The sequence below is a fragment of the Nestor notabilis genome, unplaced genomic scaffold (assembly GCF_000696875.1).
Source record: "Nestor notabilis isolate BGI_N333 unplaced genomic scaffold, ASM69687v1 scaffold10451, whole genome shotgun sequence".
Lineage (NCBI taxonomy): Eukaryota > Metazoa > Chordata > Aves > Psittaciformes > Psittacidae > Nestor > Nestor notabilis.
In genome coordinates, this window is record NW_009913354.1 from 31,315 (window position 1) to 53,839 (window position 22,525).

General features: G+C 37.0%; 1 protein-coding gene across 1 annotated transcript in view; it reads right to left on the reverse strand.

The window, feature by feature from the left end:
* Nucleotides 1–22,525, reverse strand: part of CCDC171 (coiled-coil domain containing 171) — a gene marked incomplete at its 3' end in the record, with an annotated part of 86,363 nt that overhangs the window by 19,318 nt on the left and 44,520 nt on the right. The window contains exons 13-15 of the mRNA XM_010023169.1: nucleotides 15,603–15,748; nucleotides 12,584–12,638; nucleotides 288–419 (exon numbers count right to left, since the gene is read on the reverse strand). Of these exons, the coding sequence (XP_010021471.1) occupies nucleotides 288–419; nucleotides 12,584–12,638; nucleotides 15,603–15,748 (333 nt within the window). The remainder of the gene's footprint in view (nucleotides 1–287; nucleotides 420–12,583; nucleotides 12,639–15,602; nucleotides 15,749–22,525) is intronic.

Genomic DNA, 22,525 nt, shown 5'->3' on the forward strand with positions numbered 1-22,525 from the left:
GAAGGGGGGGTTGAGATAGGGTGATACTAATTTTCAAATATAACATCCATATTTTTCCATGGCCCTATTCCCATCAGTTATTTAACATTACATGTGCAAAATTAAAGTTCACATCATCTCCGAAATACCATATTCAAGACCATATATGGAAATTATTTCCCTTTCAACTGTTGACTGCAATAGTTTTGAAGCTTTTTGTTCTCCACATATCCAGAGCAGCCCAGCTTGTTGTTCTACCTCAAATGCCATAAAGGAAGAAAATAAACAGGATTATTTTAGACTCTAACCTGAAATGCCACAACCTCTGGCCTGCCCTTCAGCCCTTCCACTGCAAAGGTCTCTAGGTGCAGTTTGGGTAGCTGCAGGGTGAAGTCATTCCTGGTTGCCGCAGTCCGTGACAGCAAGGTCTGATCTCTGACCTGAAGGGAAAAAAACAGCATCAATGGTAATTCCCCTTCAGACACATTAACTGGGATGAACTGGGTCCCCTTGAGCCCACTGAGTGGACTTGCATTGATCGCTGGACCTGAAATCCATGAATAAATTTAGGACTAATTGATTTTTCGTTGCAAATAAATCTCTAATTCAGAGTGCTGGGAGAGAATGTTAAGAAGAAAAAGCATCTTCCCTGGTCTGAAACGAGAAGGAAAGAAGAGCCACTAAGGGCTCGCAAGCACACCTGGTACATACATTTCACAGACCTGTCTGCTGTAAAAAACTCGTAAAAAAAGAAACAGAAATTGTACTACTGACACAAACATCAGCTATGTAATTTAAAAGTTCATATGATCATACAAACACAAACTGGGCACGTGAATTCTGTCTATTGCAGAGAGATCATATCAGTCCTTCACAATAAGGTTCATTTTATTATCAATTCAGTTAAACCCCAGATTAAAATGAATAATCCTCAAACAAAGCAAAATAAACCGACCTGTAGCTCTGCAATTAACAGGAGAGGGGAAAAAAAAGCCAAAAACCAAAAACCAAGAAAGCTCCAAAAAAACCCAAAACAAAACGAAAAAACCCACAGAAACCCCCAAGCTGCTACTAGATTTCTTATTGTGGATTCACTGTGAGAAATAACGCACTGTTACCAATGGACTTTCACTCAGTTTCTACCACGCCCGTTCGGAAGGGGCACAGAACCCGGCCGCTCTGGTGCTCCGCTAGTTCTGCGGGCAGCCTCAAGGAAGGGAAGGACGGCGCGGCCCCCCCCGAGCGGTGCCAGCGCCGCTCCTGCAAGACCCAACCGATCCCGTTGGTGTCACAGTGCCACCTCCCGGCCACGCGCGGCACCGCTGGTAACGGGGACAGGCGCGCGCCCGCGGAGCGGCACCGGCGCCGAGGTGAAAACTCGGGGAAGTGACGGGAGCGGACACAGCCACGGTGCCCAGCGTTGCACACGAGACGAGTGTCGTCGTCGGTATTCAAAACCCAACGTCTTTCCACATATAACAACACGTGGTCAGTGTATCGGCAGGGGGGGGGGAACATATTTAGCACATAACTTCCATGGACACATCACTTACACGTTCATACACCATATGCTGCCACACACCCATTTTTCATTCTACTTAACACTAAAATTATCATATTCACCTCCAGGAGATCCCAGCAGTCAGATTAGATTCTAATACAGATGGATAGACACAAATCCATACAAGTATGTATTTGTACAGACGAATAGCTGAAATCCATTCACGTGGCATAGACCGTATCTGTTGAGTAGCAGTAGCCAGTAGTGCAAAAATCATTTACTGTCTTTAACAATATACAGTCTGATACTAAATCATATACTGAATATACACTAAATACATATAAACAATAGGTACATTTACTGAATACTATGTAAAATAAATTTCAATTCTTCTTGGAGCCTCCCTTGCCCAAAATAGCTCACCAAACATTAATTCAAACATATGACCATTCATTTTAAATCCCAGACTACTTTTCTGTAACCACTTACAAAATTAGGTTTTTTGTAAAATGTTGATTATGAGTGAACATACTTCAAATAATAGCACAGTCTTTGAAATCTGCTCTGATTGAAAGAAGTATGCATGTGTAAATCTACTGATACAAAGAAGAAAAGATTTTATTTTATTCGTTGCTCTGTTCTGTGGGAATAGAGAGCCCTACATTTCCCAGGTTGACTTAAAGAATTCCTGTCAATATCTGTGGCTGCCAAACATATGCACTATGATGCAATTTTTATAACAGGAAAGGTCTTCTACACGTTTTTGCACACACAGTGCACTAGGTTCAGGATATACAGTCCTGTGGAACAAACATACTCTCTAGAGTGTTCTGTCAGCATGTGTAATTCTGGTCAGATGTTAACCTTGCTGAATATAACAAAATGCATTTCTTTAAATACACATACACACACACATACATACACTTGATTTACATTTTTATAGCTTATATATCTCAACTTTTCAGTGTCTTTGCTGCCCGTATGCATACAGATAAAAGAAAACATTAATGTGGATTAAGGTACTAAGAATTTATCAACATCAAACCACCAGTGTTTTGCCTTCTACCCTTCTGAACCGTAGTCAATAGATCTAAATATTTTACTGCACCCTGGCCAATTCATTGTTTGATGTTTAAAAACTCACCCAGAATCAAAGAAAATTTATTAAATTTCAGCCCCCAAATGAGATACTATTAGCTTTGAAAGTCAAGTTTAACTGCGATATTGATGATTCTCTTTTTTCTGTGACAAAATTCACAAGGGAAATCCCTATGTCAAAGTACAAAAGCAGATTGCTAATACTAGGGGGAAAAAAACAATGTATAAGCAATGTAGGTATAATACACACACAATACACACAGTGGAAGTCCTTTTAACCCTATTAATTTCAAACCCTCCATTTCAGAACTGGGGCCTGATACTCACTGAACAATGAAATACAGAAGTATTTTTTAATTTGGCTGAATTGTGGTAAACATATGACATTAATACCACTGCACCAGAAAAGCACATATTAGCTCCTTAAAGAGAATGATATTTGACATGAAAATTCACAACTTACTTAAAAAACAATCCCAAAACTTTTTGTGTTTGTAAACACTTCGATCATAAAGAGTGAAACCCATTATTGACATGCATACTGAGAAACAGAAACTGAAGCTACAGTTTTCCTTTGAAAAATACTCACTAGGGTTCAGGAAAAAGTACAAGAACAAAAAGGCTGGGCAGATGGTGTACAAATATCATTACATTGTTTCACTAACAGTGAAAAGAGTCTTCAAGTTGACTACCTATTCAAGGAACGGAAAGCTGTAACAGCCATGCCCGTGCAGAATCATGCTGGATGGGCCATATCTACATGAAAACCTAGTTAACAGATTTCATCACTTCTTGGCTATTTGCTTTTTGAGCTTCCAAAACATCATGAGTTTACCAACAGGAGTCGGTAGACTGTGATTATTTCCTTATTTTCCAAGGAAGTAAGCGCAGTATTCACATACTCAAATTACAGAACTATCAGGCAAAAGTAAAACTGGTAATTTTTTTTTACTTTTTTTTTTTAAGGGGCCTTTTTGGCAGCTTGAGAGGAATAAAAAACATCATATGTAGTTAAGCTTTATGATGCACGTTTCACAGCTTTTTTGTCTTTGATGACACTTTTTTTTTTCTCCGTATGAAATCTAAAGCAAGAGTATTTTTTTTGAGAGGTCTGCTTAGGCTAGAGACCTAATGGTATCACCTAAAAAACCCTGATCAGCTAATCAGGCTTACTGCAGTGATCAAAAACATCTAAAACCAGTTCCACCTCCCTATACTCAAAAATTAATAAAGAAAAAAAATACATAAATGAAACTACATCCAACGTTAGTCAAGATTTTGGCTACTCCTGATTTTAGTAAACATAATTTAGGCAGAGACTGTGAAAAGTTTCAGATGTGATTCTATGTGGAGCATAATTAAGTACTGTGACAGCAGGCTGCTAAGTATCATCAGATTTTTCAGTTTAGACTTACATAAATACTGTTTGTCTGGAAACCGGCAAAAGCACAAATGGATCCATGCAACTCTAGTACAAGACTCAAAACATTTTAAATCAAAGGAGCACAGTGACTTATGACAGTGTTTAACTTTTTAATTAATTAAGAGAGCAACATAGAAGACAACACTATAGCCACTCAATTTAAAATCAATAAAGTACTGATTAACTCAGATCAAAGCTGAAAATGAATAATAAACTGAAGTTACATTATTGACTGAACCAAGGCGTAGAATTTGATGGTCTAATTCTACATGTCCAAAAACTATCTTAAAAATTCACTGATCGGAGATAACAATAATTTTGTCTACAGTCCATTTCTTTGCTCGCTCCTTTGTTTTTCCTCCACATAGTTTCACCTGCTTTGTCCAGTTATTCCAATAGCAAGTTATAAATGGTATTAAGATGTGCTTAGCCCTCCCTAATGTCTTTGCCCGGTTACTGTCTGAACAGTACAGACCTGAGATTTTAGTTCCTTATTTGGGCCTAATTCAATCCTTTTTTATGGTGAAAAGAAAGCAAGATTAGTCCTACCACTATTTTGCATAGCATATCATGGTCAATTTAAACAGTGAAACAGAAACCACAATGATGCCATGATTTGGTGATGCATGAATGGCAAACAGAGACTTTGTCTGCTTGACTTTGAGATGACCATATCGCAGAGGTAACAGAAGCTACAAATATGTTATGCAAATCTTTCTAAAAGAGTACAAGCAAAATGGTTTCTACCACAGTTATGTGCTCTACATGTGACATATAATTAACAAAAATGTCTTTAGAACTTTTTAAAATAGAAGGAGGCAATATGAATGCAAACCACATCTTAGTCTTGACCACAGTCATGTAAATATGTGGCTGATTAGCTGCAGAATGTCCAGCCCTCCAGGGCAGTATGTACAGTGGAAGTCATATCACTCAAATCAAGGACATGCACATCTACTGAACATAGTCCTTCACCTTTTTCAATGAGAAGCACTTCAACAGAGGTAAATTATATAGTAACTTATTTGAATGGGCAAGTCTTTGTTATAGTGGCACAAATGATCATGGAATTAAAGAGAATAATATGGATATACACTGAATAACAGAATGAAATTCTTCAGGAACACTTTCTAATTTTTTAATATTTAGTTATGGCTTGTTGATGTTCTCTTACTCTGTACTAAAAAATACAAGTAAATATACATGAATGAAATCGCACCAACAATAGTAATGAACAGTGTTGATAACAGCAGTGCTTCAAATAAGTTGCCAACACAGATGATCTTTCTACTGTCATTCCTGAGTCTAAGCTCTCTAGAAAACAATGATCACACCTGAAGCGTTAGCCCTTTAAGGGAGAGGAGACCCCGAAAGATTGGTTTGAAGGATCTGGCACATGCAACATCCAAAAAAGTACAGACCAAAGCACCATGCTGGAAACGAGATAATCTGTTAATATTATATGCTCATAAACACTAGAGCCCAAGTCTGCCCTGAAAATAAGGAAATGACTCAAAAAAAAATGTATATTCATCTTACTGAATGTGGGTTTATACAATCACAGACATGTTTTCCATCAGGATTTTTCAACAATCAAGGACCACTCCAGAATCAGAGAAACTACCTGTGACAAGATTGCATTGCTTAAAATGAAGGCACTTTAAATCAAACATCTGAAAAATGGAAAACTACAGCCATAATTAGAAAGTGAAACAGGTGAGGAATCACATTGGGAACCAAACCAGTCAACTGAACAGCAAAAAGTACCCCTCAACCTCTTTTTTCTATCTTTCCCCATCCCCAAGAAGGCCAAACCAAACTACACCAAATCACAGTGTATCTCACTTAGACAAAACAGCGCTTCATAGGAGGGAAAGGGAAAACGAGCTACATGGAACAGCTGAATGGGTAGTAGTTAAATGGCCATCACAGTTATGTCTGAGTGTCCATTAAAGGGAGGCAGATTGTTGCACACTGTTTCATCGTAACAAGGAATAAGTCTCCAAACTCAAGGGTCTGAATTCTGAGTGGAGTTTTTAAATAGCATTTGCACATACCCTGCTGTAGCAGATAGCCATACGTGAATGTAATTAGGTATACCGAACGTTTCACTTAATTGAAAATCTACTAAAAATATCTGTATTAACATACATATTTAGCGACTATCCTTTTTGATTACTGACATGCAAATCTATATTTAATTACAATACAAGCCATTTAATAGGTGGCTTCTAAAAGAACATTAATTACTACATAACAGCATTTGTGTAAGGAAATGTAGCCCATAAAACTGACATTTTGGGTATTCTTGGATTTTTATTTTTTTTTTTTTTTACCTTAAAGACTAGTCACGGTTCTGGAAATTGATTTTCAGAGTTGAATACCTGTAAGTTTAATTCAAGCTTTCTCATATTACTACATACACATGCTACATTCTCTGTTGAATAACATGTTAATTTGATCCAGAATTGTTCTTTGCAAACACTGACCACTGCACCTAAGCTTCACTATAGTAGCAGGATGTGCACTGTAATACATCCCCTATGAATGGATTTCAGTGACCTTGGGCTGAATATGAACCTATGTCTGGAAAAAATAACAGTTAATGTACTCAGTAATTCCACAGTTCAGTTCAGTTCTCCAAACAAGGATTTTTCCTTACTAAAGGCAAACTACACAAAGTATTTACTCAGGCTCCAAAAAAAAAAAAAAAAAAAAAAAAAAAAAAGACAAATGCACCCTGAAATTAGATTAGTTATTTAGATATATATATCAAATAAAAACAGTTAAAGCACATGGGTATGACATTCAGCAATGACTTATCTTTAGTTTGTCAAGGTTTTTAAATCCCTCTTGAGCTGGAGTACCATTTTTAGCTTGGCTAGGTCAGAATGACACTGAACAATATGAGTGATGACACACTAGACAGCTATATGGACAGAGTTGTCATCAGCAAGCCAGCTGTGCTAACACCTGTATGTCCTGCACAACTGATCTTTAGGAAAAAGGATCAAGAAAGTCAGATTACTAGGGAAGGAAACAAAAGTCATTCAGAAACATTCAAATGAGGATATGCTAATTTGAGATGGAAGAGGAGAAAAAGTAATCTTCATACTGCAGGTTTTCTTAGCACAGAGAAATAATAGCTTGTTTCCTACTACAAACTTCTTACAGCAGTCATTTAAAATTTTAATATTCTAACTGGGTTTTCTTTGTGATTTTATTGCACATACACATACCCACTGTACCAATAGCCCTGCGATAGGGACAGCTTAAATAAACCAAGGACCACAGCAATGAGCAGACCCTTAAGCACACACTCAAGCAGGCTTCACTCCGTTAATGTGTCTGAACACACAGAAGAACCAGCTTGGGAAGTGACATTAGGCTTGGGAAAAATTTGCAAGTTGAGCTCTCTAAAACAAGAGCTTTTAAATCATTATTGAGATAACTAAGTAGTATGATAGACTGAAGATCCCCATTTGTGGATGATCAGTACATCTGAAAGTATCAGGTCACACCTATTGAAAACTGACTGTGACAACTAACTTAAGCCCTACAAACATCCTGTTTTTTCAAGGCCTGATCAGTTTGTGGTCTTCTTGCTGAAACTAACAATTAATGACACGTACACTGAATGTTTTTACTGATGTAGTCACTCGTATATGGACTTATACCTATTTTAAATTAATTTCTCACAGGCCATAAAACCACTGGCATAAGAAAATGCATTTTATTGCTAAAGACCATGTGAAAAATAGCAATCTAATGCTACTTCATTACTAATTCTCAAGTCTTCAGTGGTCTCACCCCATCCTCAACTGTCTCTTTATCTTGTTTTAAAAACATCATTAAATTGGATAAAGAAAGATACTTTTGTCTTTGTATTTTACAAGTATTTAACAGGATGGATCATACAGTGTTCAGATTTTTTTCCAGCTGATGGAACTGTGGGGCCCAAATCTCATGCATAGCCAGTTTAGGGACATTTCGGAGAAGACAACGGGGTGGAAAGGGAGTAGCAGCAAGGCAATAAAACACAAAAGTGGAAGGATTTCAAGGCAACTGCTGATGGGTCTGTGTGGAAGCTGTTCTGCCAGCTGGCGTATGAACCCTTCAATCAGCAGAAATGAAGTGCATTACAGAAGTGGATGAAGAAGAATATTTCTGACAAGGTGCCAAAAGGAAAGGAGGACAGTGGATAGGTGCTTTGATTCCTTAACTGTCCCAAAATATCAGAATGAGTAGGTTGCTAACCAGTACTGGGAAAATGATTTCTGGGGGAGGGGGTTTTGTGTTTTTTATGGACTCATTATCACAGCTCATCAGCTTCACAGTCTAAGCTTGTGAAGACATGGTATTTTATTAATCTGTTAAAACGGCCGAATCCTAAGCAGCCAGGGCTGGGACAAGCTGAAAACTCTGTCAGCCCATAAAGCTTGTCAAGACCCTAACAGTGAAGAGTACAATGGGAAACAGAAACTATTTTCTGTCTCTGTACAGGCTGACTCACTGGATGACCTCCCATGGTGGTGTTTTGCATAGGCGGAGTTTAGAGAACAGGGATCTAGGGAGGCTGAAGAAGGAGCAGTTACAGCACTGTACCAGGTGTAGGTGCCCAGGTGTTGGCAGTGGAGGCTGCCCTGTCCTGGGCACAGCTGCTTCCAGGCACCGTCAACAGATCCACCACAGGCAACTGCTGAGCCCCTCAGCCATGATGGTGGCCGCTCTGTGAAAATGTATTTAAGAAAGGGCAAGAACTACCAAACAGGCAGAGGAGGAGAAAAAAAAAAAAGAGTGAGGAACAGCCCTGCAAACACCAAAGTCAGCGAAGAAGTGGTGGTGGAAGTGCTTGAGGCACTGAAATAGGTATTTCCCTGCAACCCACAGAGAGAGCTGTACAGAAGCACACATCCACACTGTAGACCATGGAAGACCCCATGCTGGAGCAGGGGATAGTTCCTGAAGGAACTGAAGTTCATGGAGAGCCTACGCTGGAGCAAGGAAACAGTATGAGCAGGAAAGAGCAGCACAGAAGAGTTGTTACAGGGTAAGTGCAATCTCCTGCCCCTCGTCCCCCCACCTTACAGCTCTGGGCATGGGCAGAGGAGTCAGGAGTGAAGCTGCGCCTAATAGGTGGATGGATGCAAATATTTTCTGTCTTTGTTTCTCACTACCCATATCTATTTTAATAAATGAAATAATTTTCACCAAGTCAACTCTGGTTTACCTGTGACAGTAACTAGGACACAATCTCCCCAGCTATTATCTCAGTGCATAAGCTTTCTCACCCTATTTTGTACCCCTGCCCTATTCAGGGGGAGTGAGAGAGCAGCTGGGTGGGCATCTGGCTGCTGGCCAAGGCTAAGCCGCTACACACACACAAACTGAGAAGCAATACAAAGGGAAGTCTGAAGATTTTAGCAGAGATAGTGTAAAATTATTTCTTCCACTAATGGGTTTACCATAACTTGTAAGTCATCATCTACACAGGTTAAGGAATACAGTTGTATAGAGTGAACAGATTTAATGTCTTTTACTCTGTTTATGCAAACAGTATTAAAAAAATACGTAAGAAATTAATAATGAAGTAAAGTTTGTCAACTGTAATGAGGGCATATTTTTTGAAAGGAAAGTGTTTTAAGAAATCATTTATTCTTCATACATGAAAAAAGGACCACAGATGGTTCTTTAAATAAGACATTTACTTAAATACTTTCTCCTTTGATGAGAAGACTTTTTAGGAAACTCTACATTTGCACTTTAAACAGATGGATTTTCTACTAAGAACTCTTCCAGTAAAGATTTATTTTTTTGTTACCATTTTGCATCTTACATTGAGTTTTTTTCTTTTTCTAAAGGAATTGTTCAAGTCACAAACACAAATTCTCTAAGTATAGAGGGAAGGAAGAAAAAAAAAAAGCATCTGTTTTCTGAACCCAAATGAAAGAAAACAAACCAAAAAAACCCAGAAACAACAACAAAATTCTTATGGTCCTTTGTTGTCCTTGGTATTGTTGTTTTGGTGGTGGTTGTTATTATTATTATTATTGGGTAAAACATTCATTTTGCACTTTGATATTTGTCTTCAATATTTAGATGGTAAAAAAAACAAGAAAGAGCTCTTATTTTAATGGTATTAAGAACTCTTGTACAACTAGTCCAGCTCTGGGAGTCAGATGAAGATAGGTAACATGACAAGACCCAGGATAAGATAAAAAAATAACCTTCTAAAGAATATCTTGCTGGTTATAAAGGATATGGAACTAGCTGCTAAAAATAGTTTCTCTCTCAGCATAGCACATGCTAAAGTTCTTCAACATTTATGCTTCACAAATATTCATTACGATTTTAAAAGATGGCTCTGAAATGGTCTTAAAAGAATCATTCTGGGCACAAGCACGTCCAAGCACTTGCTGACAAAGCCAAATACACGACACTAGATTTTCATCCAGTCACAGGGGGCAGTAAGTGCTGTAAATGATCCCTTGTCTAGAGCTGTACTAGAAGTATGCACAGAGATTGTCTCCCTCAGCTGTGCTGCTTCTTGCTTTGTTTGCTTAATGTTACACTCAAGTATACCCAAAGGCAGATGATCCAGTACCTACACTGCTACCTTCTGGAATTCCTGTAGAGAAGAGAATGGGGTCACTTTAATGGATAACAGTATACACTGTCTTCTCCTGAGTCTAACTAAGATTACTAAGGATGTCTGTAAAACCCCTCTGAGCAATGTAAGCAAAAATTTAGCATTATGCATTGATAACACAGATCCTGCAAGTGATGAAGTGGAATTTTGTGGATATTTGCTCATGAATATATCAATGCAGAAATACCACAATGTTCAATTTCAAAATCCCATAAATGTACCTGCAGCTAATAGTAATATTCATTCAGCTCCAGATGAATGAATGAACTTTATCCATTTTCTTTTGATTTCTCTTTTGAAAACAAAAGCAGTTCCCAGAATTTCTACAGTGAAAAAGACAGGCTTGCGGTTCCTTTACCGGTACTTCATCTACTTCATTATGTTTTGATTTTTCACTGTGTAAGAAAATCTTTAAGAACAACAGCGTAAACTTGATAGTTTACACATAAGCCAAATTCATTAATGTTAGATAATTAGCTAGCATTATGATGTAGGGTTTACATTTCAGATAGTTCCCAAACAAAGATCAATAATTTCCCTTTATTTTTCCAGGAGAGGTGATATGTCAAATTATGAATGATTTACAATCAATTCTTTTTAGTTCCCGCTGAAGGAAGCATCCTGACATTTCTAATTCTTATGTTCTCTTCACTCTTTAGGTTGACAAACCAGAAAGGATAAATTACTCTGCTACTCAATAATAAGCGATTTAGGCCTAATAACTATGTACATCAAGAACTAAGAAGCAGGTGTGGTAACTAACATTCTCAAAGATGGCAGTTCCTAGATCCATTTTCTGCAGAAGGAAAATGAGAGCTAAGCACGTGAACTTCCCTCAACCTTTCTCCAAACATTTCAATCCTTCTGCATATACAGCACAGCTTTCTAAATCAGAAAATAAACTTGCAATAAATTCTCAAGGCCAAGGACGTTACATGTACATGTTACTGTAACAAAACATCACTTTCTGCATTACATACATTTTCCAAGCTTGAAAGAAGTGAGTGTGAAGATGGGGACACTAAGAAGACATTACCTAATAGCACAGATTGCAATACTTAAAGCACACAGTCTAGGTACTGTCACTTTTTGTGAACATTAAAGAAAAGAGAAAATTGAAGAAGGTACCTGAAAATTCAGTGGATAGTAATTTTGGTGGAAACAGAAACTAATGTAAGGAGCAGATTCCCATGTTGCTGGGAATTCAAGATGTTAAAAGGGAAATTAATACTCCGAGGTAATAAACCCACTTCCATTCTGTGTTGCTCTGGATTAAGAACAGTTACAAAACAATCAGAGCTACAGTTAAACAACCACCCATAACTAATATATAAAGCTTTGTTAAACCTTCAAAGAATACTATATCAGGGCAAAATAGTACAAGCCAAAGAGACAACTTCAGATTATTATTCAATTTAAAAAAGGTTTTTAAAAATGTATCATGAAAGCTTTTGATGACAGCTTATTACTTACTGTCTTTTCCTTAATTTACTTATCATGCATCAAAGATTAAAGTAGCATGGATAAAGCCAAATGTCTTAAGGCCATCACATACGTGACCCCACCAGACGACCTCCACCCTGCTCGGTAGAGAGTTAGCAGCAATTACCAACTGTTTGGATGATCAATAGTCTTCATCTGGTAATCAGAAACACTGCTAAGCTGAGGGAAGGAATTTTGTAATAAACTTTATACTAAGAGTAAGATGTCAGAGTACTACAAAATTGTATTTTATTTCACTATAGTTTTATAAAAAGATATTATTTTTATAAATCGTTTTTTAACTTGAAAGAAATTGAAGGTGGAAACTTAAACTCTAAGGAAAGGAAGTTGCTTTTCAACAACTTCTACTCCTCTACTTCCCTGAAAATAAGCAGTTCTAAAACCTCAACGTGTTTTGAAATACAAGTGCAGAGAGAACACTTATTCTTACCTTACGAAGAGTGGCTTCCACAGATTTCATGTGACTAATAATCAATTCTTTGTCTCTATTACAAGAGAGAAAACAACAACAAAAAACCCCACAGTTAATTGAACTGAAGCTCTACTGATGTAGAAATTAATTTTCTGCTACTTTATAACCATCACCTCTTTAAAAATAATGGTTTGGCTCGAACTGTTAGGTTTGTGTCTTTCCTTTTTGTATCTCCAATGCAAATCCTAAAAAATAGTCCATGGACCACTACATGGCACAGTTCTGTATGAAAGACGTTTCTGTTGTGGATGAACAACTATCGTTCTTGGAGAAGAAATCTGCAGTCTTGGATAAAAAGCGGGTGTTGACTGGAGTCCAGGCTCTAGCAGGAACATATTACATATTTGTACTGGGAAACACTGACTAATTCTATGTTTTTCACCAGTTTTATGGGCCTAACAACTATGCACTTATATGAATGTCTTCCTGTCTTCTCTAAACCTGAACATTCCACTGTTCTTTTCTGAAGGAAGTCCAGTCAAGGATCCTATCCTTACGAAACAGAAGTTTAGAAAATGGAATACTATTTTCACACCTTTCGATAGATCAGGGCTTCAGTAAGAAAGACAGCTTTGATCAGTTATGCTGCCATAAAAACCCTTGGTCTCATCTGATTAATTGTCAGAAATGGAATTAACTAAGGGGAACCAAACAGCATGACCAACAAAACACCACAGAAAATCAAACGGAATCTATGCCAGAAAACCTGATACACCTTAATTTGCCAGGACTGTCTTTCACCTTGCTAGCTACATGAGTATTTTGTTTGAGCTCTTACATTTCCTAAAACAGAAGTCACATAATTATACATTTGTGTGGAAAAGAAAAAGATCTTTAAGGTCAAATCCAACTGTTAACCCCAGCACTGCCAAGTCCACCACTAAACCATGTCCCTAAGTACAACATCTACAAGTCTTTTAAATCCATGTCCCTAAGCACCACATCTACATGTCTTTTAAATACCTCCAGGGATGATGACTCAACCACTTCCCTGAACAGCCAGTTCAAATCCTTGACAAACCTTTTGATGAAGAATTTTTTCCTAATATCCAATCTCAATCTCTGCTGGTGCAACTGGAGGCCGTTCCTTCTTGTTCTACCACTTGCTACTGTGGAGAAGAGACTGACACCCACCTCACTACAACCTCCTTTTAGGTAGTTGTATGGAATGACAAGATCTCCCCTGCACCTCCTTTTCTCCAGTCAAAACCACGGCGTTGCTCTGCCTGGAATGACTACTGCTTCCTCATTCCTTGATTTATACTATCCCAGCAGCAAATACAGGAAGGTGTCCAGAAAAGCAGGACTGGCTTTTACACTCCTAATAAAGCTGTTACATATATTTTCCTCTTTTCAAGATCCTGCCTTTATTTGGACTAGACTGACACGGACATGCTTCTCTGCTGGCTGCACTTATGTAGTGACTGCTAGCTGTCTGGGTGAAGTCAGTTCTACAGAGCCAGTTAAACACCATTGATTTCTGAGTTAGTTACTGACACAGTAGTCAGTCTGTTCCTTGCATACTCTCAGGTGTTCATCATAAACATGGAATTATTTTCAGATGGAAATTTGGACCCAGGGTAATAGACATTTTTATTAAAATTGCCTCCTACTCTGGAAGAAAGAGGAGCAGAACTCCTGGCCATCACTGCAAGACAATCAAGATAGCCATTCTCAGAATGAGCCAGCCATCTTGCTATCCTTTAAAGTACAAAAGATTAGGAAAGAACTTGAAACACACCCATGTATTTCTTACAATCACCCAGTTTATGGAAAAGGTATTAAAGTAAGATTTTCTGAACAAAAATGAAGTCTATTTCACCTTCTTCCTATATTCCAAACGGTTAAAAAAAGACATTTGTTATGAAAAGTTGGTAGAACAATAAATGGTATGGGTTTTTTTTTGTCAATATTCAACTGATACAATACACAGAAATAAAACCAATTTTAAAACCACTTCACACTGAAATAACCTATTCTGAAGGTTATTCTTCTGAAGGGCCATAGGAAATGATCTTTATGAGAGTACGTAAAACAGATTGGGGCAGGGTGAAAAAGAGCAAGCTTTTCTGAGCAAATCCTTCTTCAGGTCACATCTTTATTCTACACTTATACCAAGTAACATTTGTCATTTTAATTAGCTCGTTAAACATTTCACTGGTAACTGTATTAATGACATTATTTCAATTGTGCATAAACTCCTTAAAGCTTCTAGGCTATTGTTCTCTGATGTCAAATGTATGCCGTGTATAATAAGAAAAGTTAATTTTAAATTAAACTTTTTTTAAATCTTAGCCATAGACCAACAATATTCAAAGTACATACTACAGTAATAGATAACAAAGAGTTATCTTTTTATCTGACTATATAACCGTAAGAGGTTAGTAATAATCTCATTCAAGTCAATGAACACTTCTGACTACCAATCTTTTCAAGATTATGATTATGGTATAAAAAGGCATAGGTTTTATGTCTAAATCCAAAACTCTCCAAGATCAGCCGAAAGAGCTACCCTGTTCCACAGATAAGATGAGGTCCAAAATCATTTTTCAGACCATTTGACAGCTAAGACCTGTCATGTAGCTGACATTTCTGTATTTATTATAAATAAACTGTATCTCTCTAAAAAGACGTGGAAACAGAGAGGAAAAAAAGCAGTAATTTCTTAAATAAACAGTGTTGGGTATCTGCCAAAGAGATGCTGTTAAATCAGTAAGATAATTAGCAAACAAAAATTCTAATGCTGTTTCAGGACCCTGAATTTGGAACACTACTATGGGATAACTACAGAAAACATACCGTCTAGTATCCTGAACTTACAGTTTTCTTTTTAGAGGACTATCACTGAATTTCAAAGAGAGACAGATGTACTTTTGTTTTCTAGCATTACATTAGCCAGGGCTAAAACCCTGTGCATGAAAGTAAGAATTGATCTTTTGTCCGTTTTAAGTGATCTCCCCAAGGTCCCAGCGCTCACTTCGCTGCCATGCAGAGGGCACTCTCTGCATCATGGATGCTCTCTTTCAGTCGACGCTTGTCCTGCTCCAGCTGGGTAAGAAGTCTATTGAGCTGACGCAGAGATTGATCTTTTCTTCTCAGCTCCATCTTTGCCTCAGAGAGTCTCTGCAAGCAGACAGAAAGCAGAGTTACTTGTCAGCCCAAATAATTAACTTCAATTTATGCCATAGGCTATTAAACAAAGTGGAAAACAGACAGACTGTGAAGTAGATTTGGACCATTACCATTTATGAATTCTCTAGCAAAAACATTACAAACTCAAAACCACCCAGTTTTTAGTATATTGCCTATGTTCTACAGAACAAAGTGATCTATTTATCAAACAGGTACATACACTATGCTACAGGTACTATATTTAGAAATACTAAATCTAAACACAGTAGAAATAATCAAGAGTACACCATTAAAGAAAACAGTACAGTCTCAAAACTTAATTTTAAATGAACATTAAAGAAAATAGTTGACAGAGAAAAAGAGCATAAACAAAGTATCATTTAGTTAAACATTCTGCCCTATTCTGTAATTTCAGGATTCAAGGAATAAGAGTCTAACATTCTCTGTTACTGCATTAAGAACAGTTTTGCTGCAAATCTTGAATAAATTGCTATTTTATGGTGCTCTCTATATTTTAACATTAATTTTCCAATATGCAAAATAGTACATGTATTCTTTTAATGTTTCTCTTCAGCTTAGAATTCACACATGCTTTAAATCAATTCAGATTAATCCAATAGATGACAAATAGCACACAGAACTAATTAACATAGAACCTGGCTAGTTGCTACTCCTTTCTCCTGGGATAATCAATACTTTTATAGACTGCAGTATTCATAATATGATTTCATAGTTTGCTAAATGTTACACTTTACTTAAAGCTGTTAATTGCCTTCTTAGAAAAAAAATTATAATAGGTGGCTATAAACATTATTTTACAAAATGTAAATTCCCTGTCAGATTCTAAACTCATAGGACAGAAAAGGCTGCACTGTTGCAAGACCAAGCTCTTGCGCCTTGTTTTCAAAATGTATGGGTATGTTTTCTGCTTCAGTTCTGAGAAAGTTTGGCATAATTTGTACTCAGGGGTACTTGATCTGGACTGTGGAAGACAGAGATGATGTATTATGCTGTAGGTATGTATTAAAAACAGTATATAACAAGGCTGATAAAACTTGGGAGGGTACTGAAAACTCAATTAATTTGAAAAAGCTTTAGACCTAACCAAGACTCAAAGGCAGTTCAAAAAATATGCTAGAGAAAATCTCTATAAAATAATAAAGTATAGCATGAAACTGCATAATCCTGCAAAAGAAACTGAAATCTGCGGATTGGTCTAAGTTTCATTCAAACTTTTCTGAAGACAAAAAAGCAATCAGTTCTTTCAACAGTGTAACTGGGGAAGGTACAGCACCACCACCTGAACTCTCTGCTCAGCATTTTACAAAATCCAGGCTGAGATTAATCACCACTTTAAGAAAAAAAAACCCCAAAACAAACAAAAGAAAAAAAAAACAAAAAAAAAAACCCAATCAGGAATTTATTTAAGAAACTCTAAACCCCAGAAATATTAATATCAGTCTTGATTAAATTACCGCAAGTAGAATAACTCCATTCTGCCTCTTCTGTCATTATTTTCAATGAAGAATGTGATTTTCAGCTAAGAAAACATAGACACACAGATCTTATTCTTCCACTGCATTATTTGCATGAAGATATCCAAAACCAGAAGTGTTGCTTTCAGATATTCTACCCAATAAACCAACAGCTGTCAAAGCCCTGTTCGAACAACTGGATTTGTGAACTGTCAGATTTTCAGAAAAGTTATTTCCAAGAAACCAGACGTGGATTAGCAAGGATCAGAGGAGTGATCTTTACTGTAAGAATAAAGAACATTACCTTCTTCCATTTATTGTGTTTACTGTTACACTGTTTGTTTGTTTTATGCTAAGTCACCATTGAGGAAACAGATCTGAAAACTGAGTCCCCTCCCACCATATTCCCATCCTTTGACAAACAAGATGTATTGCATAAAGAATGTTTTTTGTGCCAATGCTTCATTCACCCACTTTCCCATCTGCTTGAAAAGTCTGTTTTTAAGATGCAGTCACACGACTGAGCTCTGGATGACGTAAAATAAATGATTTTGATGCAAGTAAGTTTTGATGTAGAGGTTGCTGGAACAGTGTCTGGCTCCAAGATTCTAGTGATCTAAATGAGTGAAGAAAGACAGGTGCATATTTATTTCATTTTTACTAGACAGCTATCCTTCTACAGGGGCTGAAGAGTTGTCTGCTCCTGCATAAAGCTTTCATCACTGTCCACAAATGATGGAGAGACCCACAGGGTCTCAAAATCTGGGAGCTGCTAACTAATCTTGCTTATCAATTGCAAGTGCAGGCCTATTAATGAAATGATAACAGGGATGTAGGCCTAACTCTTTGAGAGGCATGGCAAGCAAGCCACACTAGGTGTTGACAGAGCAATATATAAATGATTAAATCAAATATCTGACTGTACAGCTGCTTTATTACACTCAAAACTTTCCCCATTATTTACAGAAATCTCCAAAGGATTCATACTTTACTTATCAGTAATATTGCAATATCTAAGCAAAATGTAAATGGATTCTAGCTCTCTAAAAACAGGTTTAGCATTCATTTGAAGCTCCATGCTACTGTGGGTTAAAGTCAAGCCTCAGAAATTGCTCAAATACATTGTGGACTATTCTAAGGTAATGGCTGGTAAGCCTCTCTTTTTTTTTTTTTTTCCTTCTTCAGATTGATCTAATTAAAACCCTTGATAAACTTTATGGACTCTAATATTTCCAGCTGAGTGACTGAAACCAAGAGGGTGTGCCTCAAGGCAGCAAGGCAACAATGATAAGCAGCAGGTTAGCCAGTAATTTCTCAGCCAGGGTAGATTGTGAAAGTGTGATGTTCTGATATCCAAGAAAGTGTTCAGGAGAGAATAGGATAAATCAAGTTTAATAACTCTGCTCCTAATTGTTCCCTCAATGCTCTACTCTAATTACTTGGAGAACTCTCCTGACTGTCACCTGATATTAAGTTGTTGGAGGCTGAGTGTGGAGCAGTGAGATAATCAATAAACATTTACTGGGGAGAAGAATGAAGATCCCGTTAAGCAGTGGGAACCTGCAGCACCCAAAGCCCTTCTGCTCATGAGAAAACCTGTGGGAGAGCCATAGTGATTGCAAAGCAATAATCCAAAGCACTGGTTTTAGGCCTTGAGGCCTTTAGGCAACAGTACATTTGAGAAAAAAAGGTTAACACGGTCACCCTAATTACAGCCCATTTTCACATTCTTCATATATAAGCGAAGACAAGCCAATTAGGTAGAAAGGAAGATAAGGGAAGTTTTATTTGTATACTAATTAAACCCCTGATGAAATTAAAGGAAAAACATACAGCTCTGTAATTGTGTCTGAGAAAGGTCACTTCAGGTTCAGTTATCAGAAAAGCACAGGCTTGAGATATTTCACTTAATCCACAATATAGCCCTTATTTCGCCCCCCAGGTCTTAGTATTTACAAAAATAAGAAAATTTCAAAACCTGATAATGCATTTATCTTGAAATGTTTTCTGTGGACAATTACAACTGTTAGAAAGTTGAGGCTAAATATGGTAAGAAGAATGAAGGTTTTAAAAAACTACTATGTCTGCACACAGTTTTATGAAGATGCTGAGCTTTCGCTTTCAAGCACAAGTGATTCTGAACCAAGTTAGAAGCCAAACTCCAATTTACTGACATTCCATAAAATGCCAGTTATCTATCCAATTCCAGCGTTGAGGATTCAGGTGCCAATTCAGACATCACTGCACTTCTTCCTTTATAGTCCCCAAACCTCATAGATCAGTTGAGTTTTCATCAGAATCCTTAAAAGGAGTTCCCTTTAGAGACATTTTAGATTTAGGCTTTTTCTCCCCATAAACTGAGCATGAAAACCCGTTCGTTATAGAGAACAGCAAGTAACCGACAACACTGAAGAAAAACCTCATTGGATGTCAGTTTGCTGTGTCCTCCCACAAATACTTTTAATAAGCTTAGGATTTACAGTGAGGAATCTCTTTCTTCAAAATCAGTTAAAAAACAAACCAGTTCAACACTGTCATTCTTTACACACAAAACCCCACTCTATTCAGAAGGTAACAAACGGACAATCATTCTAGGTGAATGATGACAGTCATACAGTTTAAATTCATACAAAACGTGTAACATTTATACAAAGAGCATATTTTCCAAGATCAGCTAAACCCAGATCAAACTGCTTACTAAATTAGATTTAAACCACGCAGATACAACATAACTACAAGACACGCAAATATACTGCTCTGTGTGTATTATGGACTAATTTATGAAATTAAACATTTTGTCTTCAGGATTAAGATTATATATATTTTTTTTCATTTAGATGCAAAATACTACTTTTTAAAATATGTGTACATTGAATACATCCTAAAAACTGTCCTACACACGTAATTAATGAAATTCCATGATGAAAAAAAGAATACAAAGTTTAACTGGCATCCATTCCTGCACGAAGTGAAACATACTTCCCATTATCCCTGTTGGCAAGTACAATCTTCAGGATGGTCTCTGAATGCCCCTCAGCAGCCAGTCTATAGATAACCTAGAGAAGTCTTGCATCTTCAAATCCGGAAGGTACAAGAAGTTACATTACTCTTTAAAGGTGACTGTGTTTTTAGTGTGCATGACTGCAATGCAAAACAAGTTGAACTACCTCAAACTACACACCAGAATTTCCACAGGATGTTTCCTGGAAAGAATTCCTACTATCAAGAGCAACTCAAAATGAAACTTGTAGCCAAACATGAGATTAAAAATGTCAGCAAAATAGTTTCTGTGGCAAAAAAAAAAAATAAATTAAAAAGAAACACTGAGACTTCTTATCAATACATTAAAAAAAAAAAACCAAAACCAAACAAACAAACATCTAAGATACATATTTAGACCATGTCAACAAGTAAGATAGATTTACACTTCTCAACTGGCAACAAAACTGCAATATCAACTTTCTGTATCTGGATTCACTGTGTGTTACATAGTGGCTGCAGTAGTGTCTTAAAACAGTTTGAAATTAACTCCACTGGCCCTTGTAAAGCAGAGCCAACCTGAGGCTGACCACCCATAACATCCCTTCAATAACAAATGCCTTCATGTGCTGTTTAAACTTCTCTAGGAAAAGAAAACATGAACACTAAGAAGATACTTGATTGAGCTGTGTCTGCTTTGCAGAAAAAGCAGTTATTTTTTAACTTCTTTGGTACTGGGCCCTCACCCTGACAGTGGCAATCTTTTCATATGCTGGCATTCGGAAAGAGGACACACGTGATGGCGCTTCTCTGAAGTACATGAAGTAGCATGGAAGCAACACAGCCTACAGATCACAGTGTATCTAAGATACAAAATGGTTCTTCATGTCTTCAAACGTGCCCTGCGTAATCAGGTCACAGAGCACAAGTGGGTCTACTAAGCAAAACAGTAATGATTTTAATAAATAACCAACAAAATACTGGTAAATGAAGGGATACTTGCAGACATATATTCACATTTCTGAAACAATGTCAAATACAATTGCTGGTGATTGTTTCATATAAGAAACCTTGATAATACGGGAGCACAAACTGTATTTATTAGCAGCAGAAAGCTTTAGCCAAAACAGTATCATAAAAAAGTCAAGCAATCATCTAAAGACAACTATAAGCTAAAAGATGGTGCAAGTGTCTTAAAAAGAAGCTGTGATACAATAAAAATTTATTCCAGAGTCACTTAATGAATTGGATGGGGAAAATGCATACATTTTCATCCTGCAAGATATTTTACTTACAAAAGTTGTTTGAAATTGTAGGCACTCACATTGTGAAAGCGAATGGCATAACCTATATATGTCTAGACAACAGTTCATTTATTAACTGCAGCATAGCACTCAGACACCAAGCAAGCTTAAGTACCACATGCATTTCACCTGCAGTGAGTGGTTCCGGCTGGATTACAGTGCCTCAAAGAATTAAAGCTAAGTGTAATATCTCTGTGCTACAATGCAGACTGACTTATTTCTCAAGATCTATTCTGATCAACACAGAATGCATTTTTCAATTGCATTAGCTCAAAATGTTTAGCAAAGGATGACTGAAAATGCTTTATGAAGTCACTGAGCATTATAGTGAATTAAAAGAGCTTATTAATTTAAACACAGTAGCTATTCCTGAGTAATTCCACATCATCTCAATTCTTCCAAAAATGACACCCTGTGTTCACATGTCACTCAGCTTCAACAGAAGTAAACTAACCAAAACTGTGAAAGCTTTTACATGAATTAATCACAAAACATAAACTCCCCACACATCAGCTACATCCTCATGGAACATTAATATTAGCAACCAAAATTATTGGTGTTAAAATGTGTTAGCTAGGTACTCTGCATTTTTAGAGAAACAGAAGTTAAAAAATTCAGGGACTGCCTTTTGAACACCAAGATGCACTGGGCTTTCCAGGCACACACTAATGCAATCAGAAATAATAAGTAAGCCCTACTTTTAAACAATGTTTTGGAAAATGTTGAAGTACATAATAAAATTTATGCACATGATAATCTAGAAATTTTTATCATCTTTTGAGCTAAGTGAATTATGTTAGTATTACTGGAAAGCTGCAGAGGATTATACCACCTTAACGGAACAAAGACAAGTCTAGAAAAACTAAGGCTTTATCACCGTGTATTGAAAAAACTGTTGATGTTAAGTGAGGATAAATTTTTGGAATCACATGTATGGTGGCATGAGTACACGAATATTCACTCCTCATTTGCCTATGACACGCCACCTCAGCACTGGTGTTTCTTTTTTC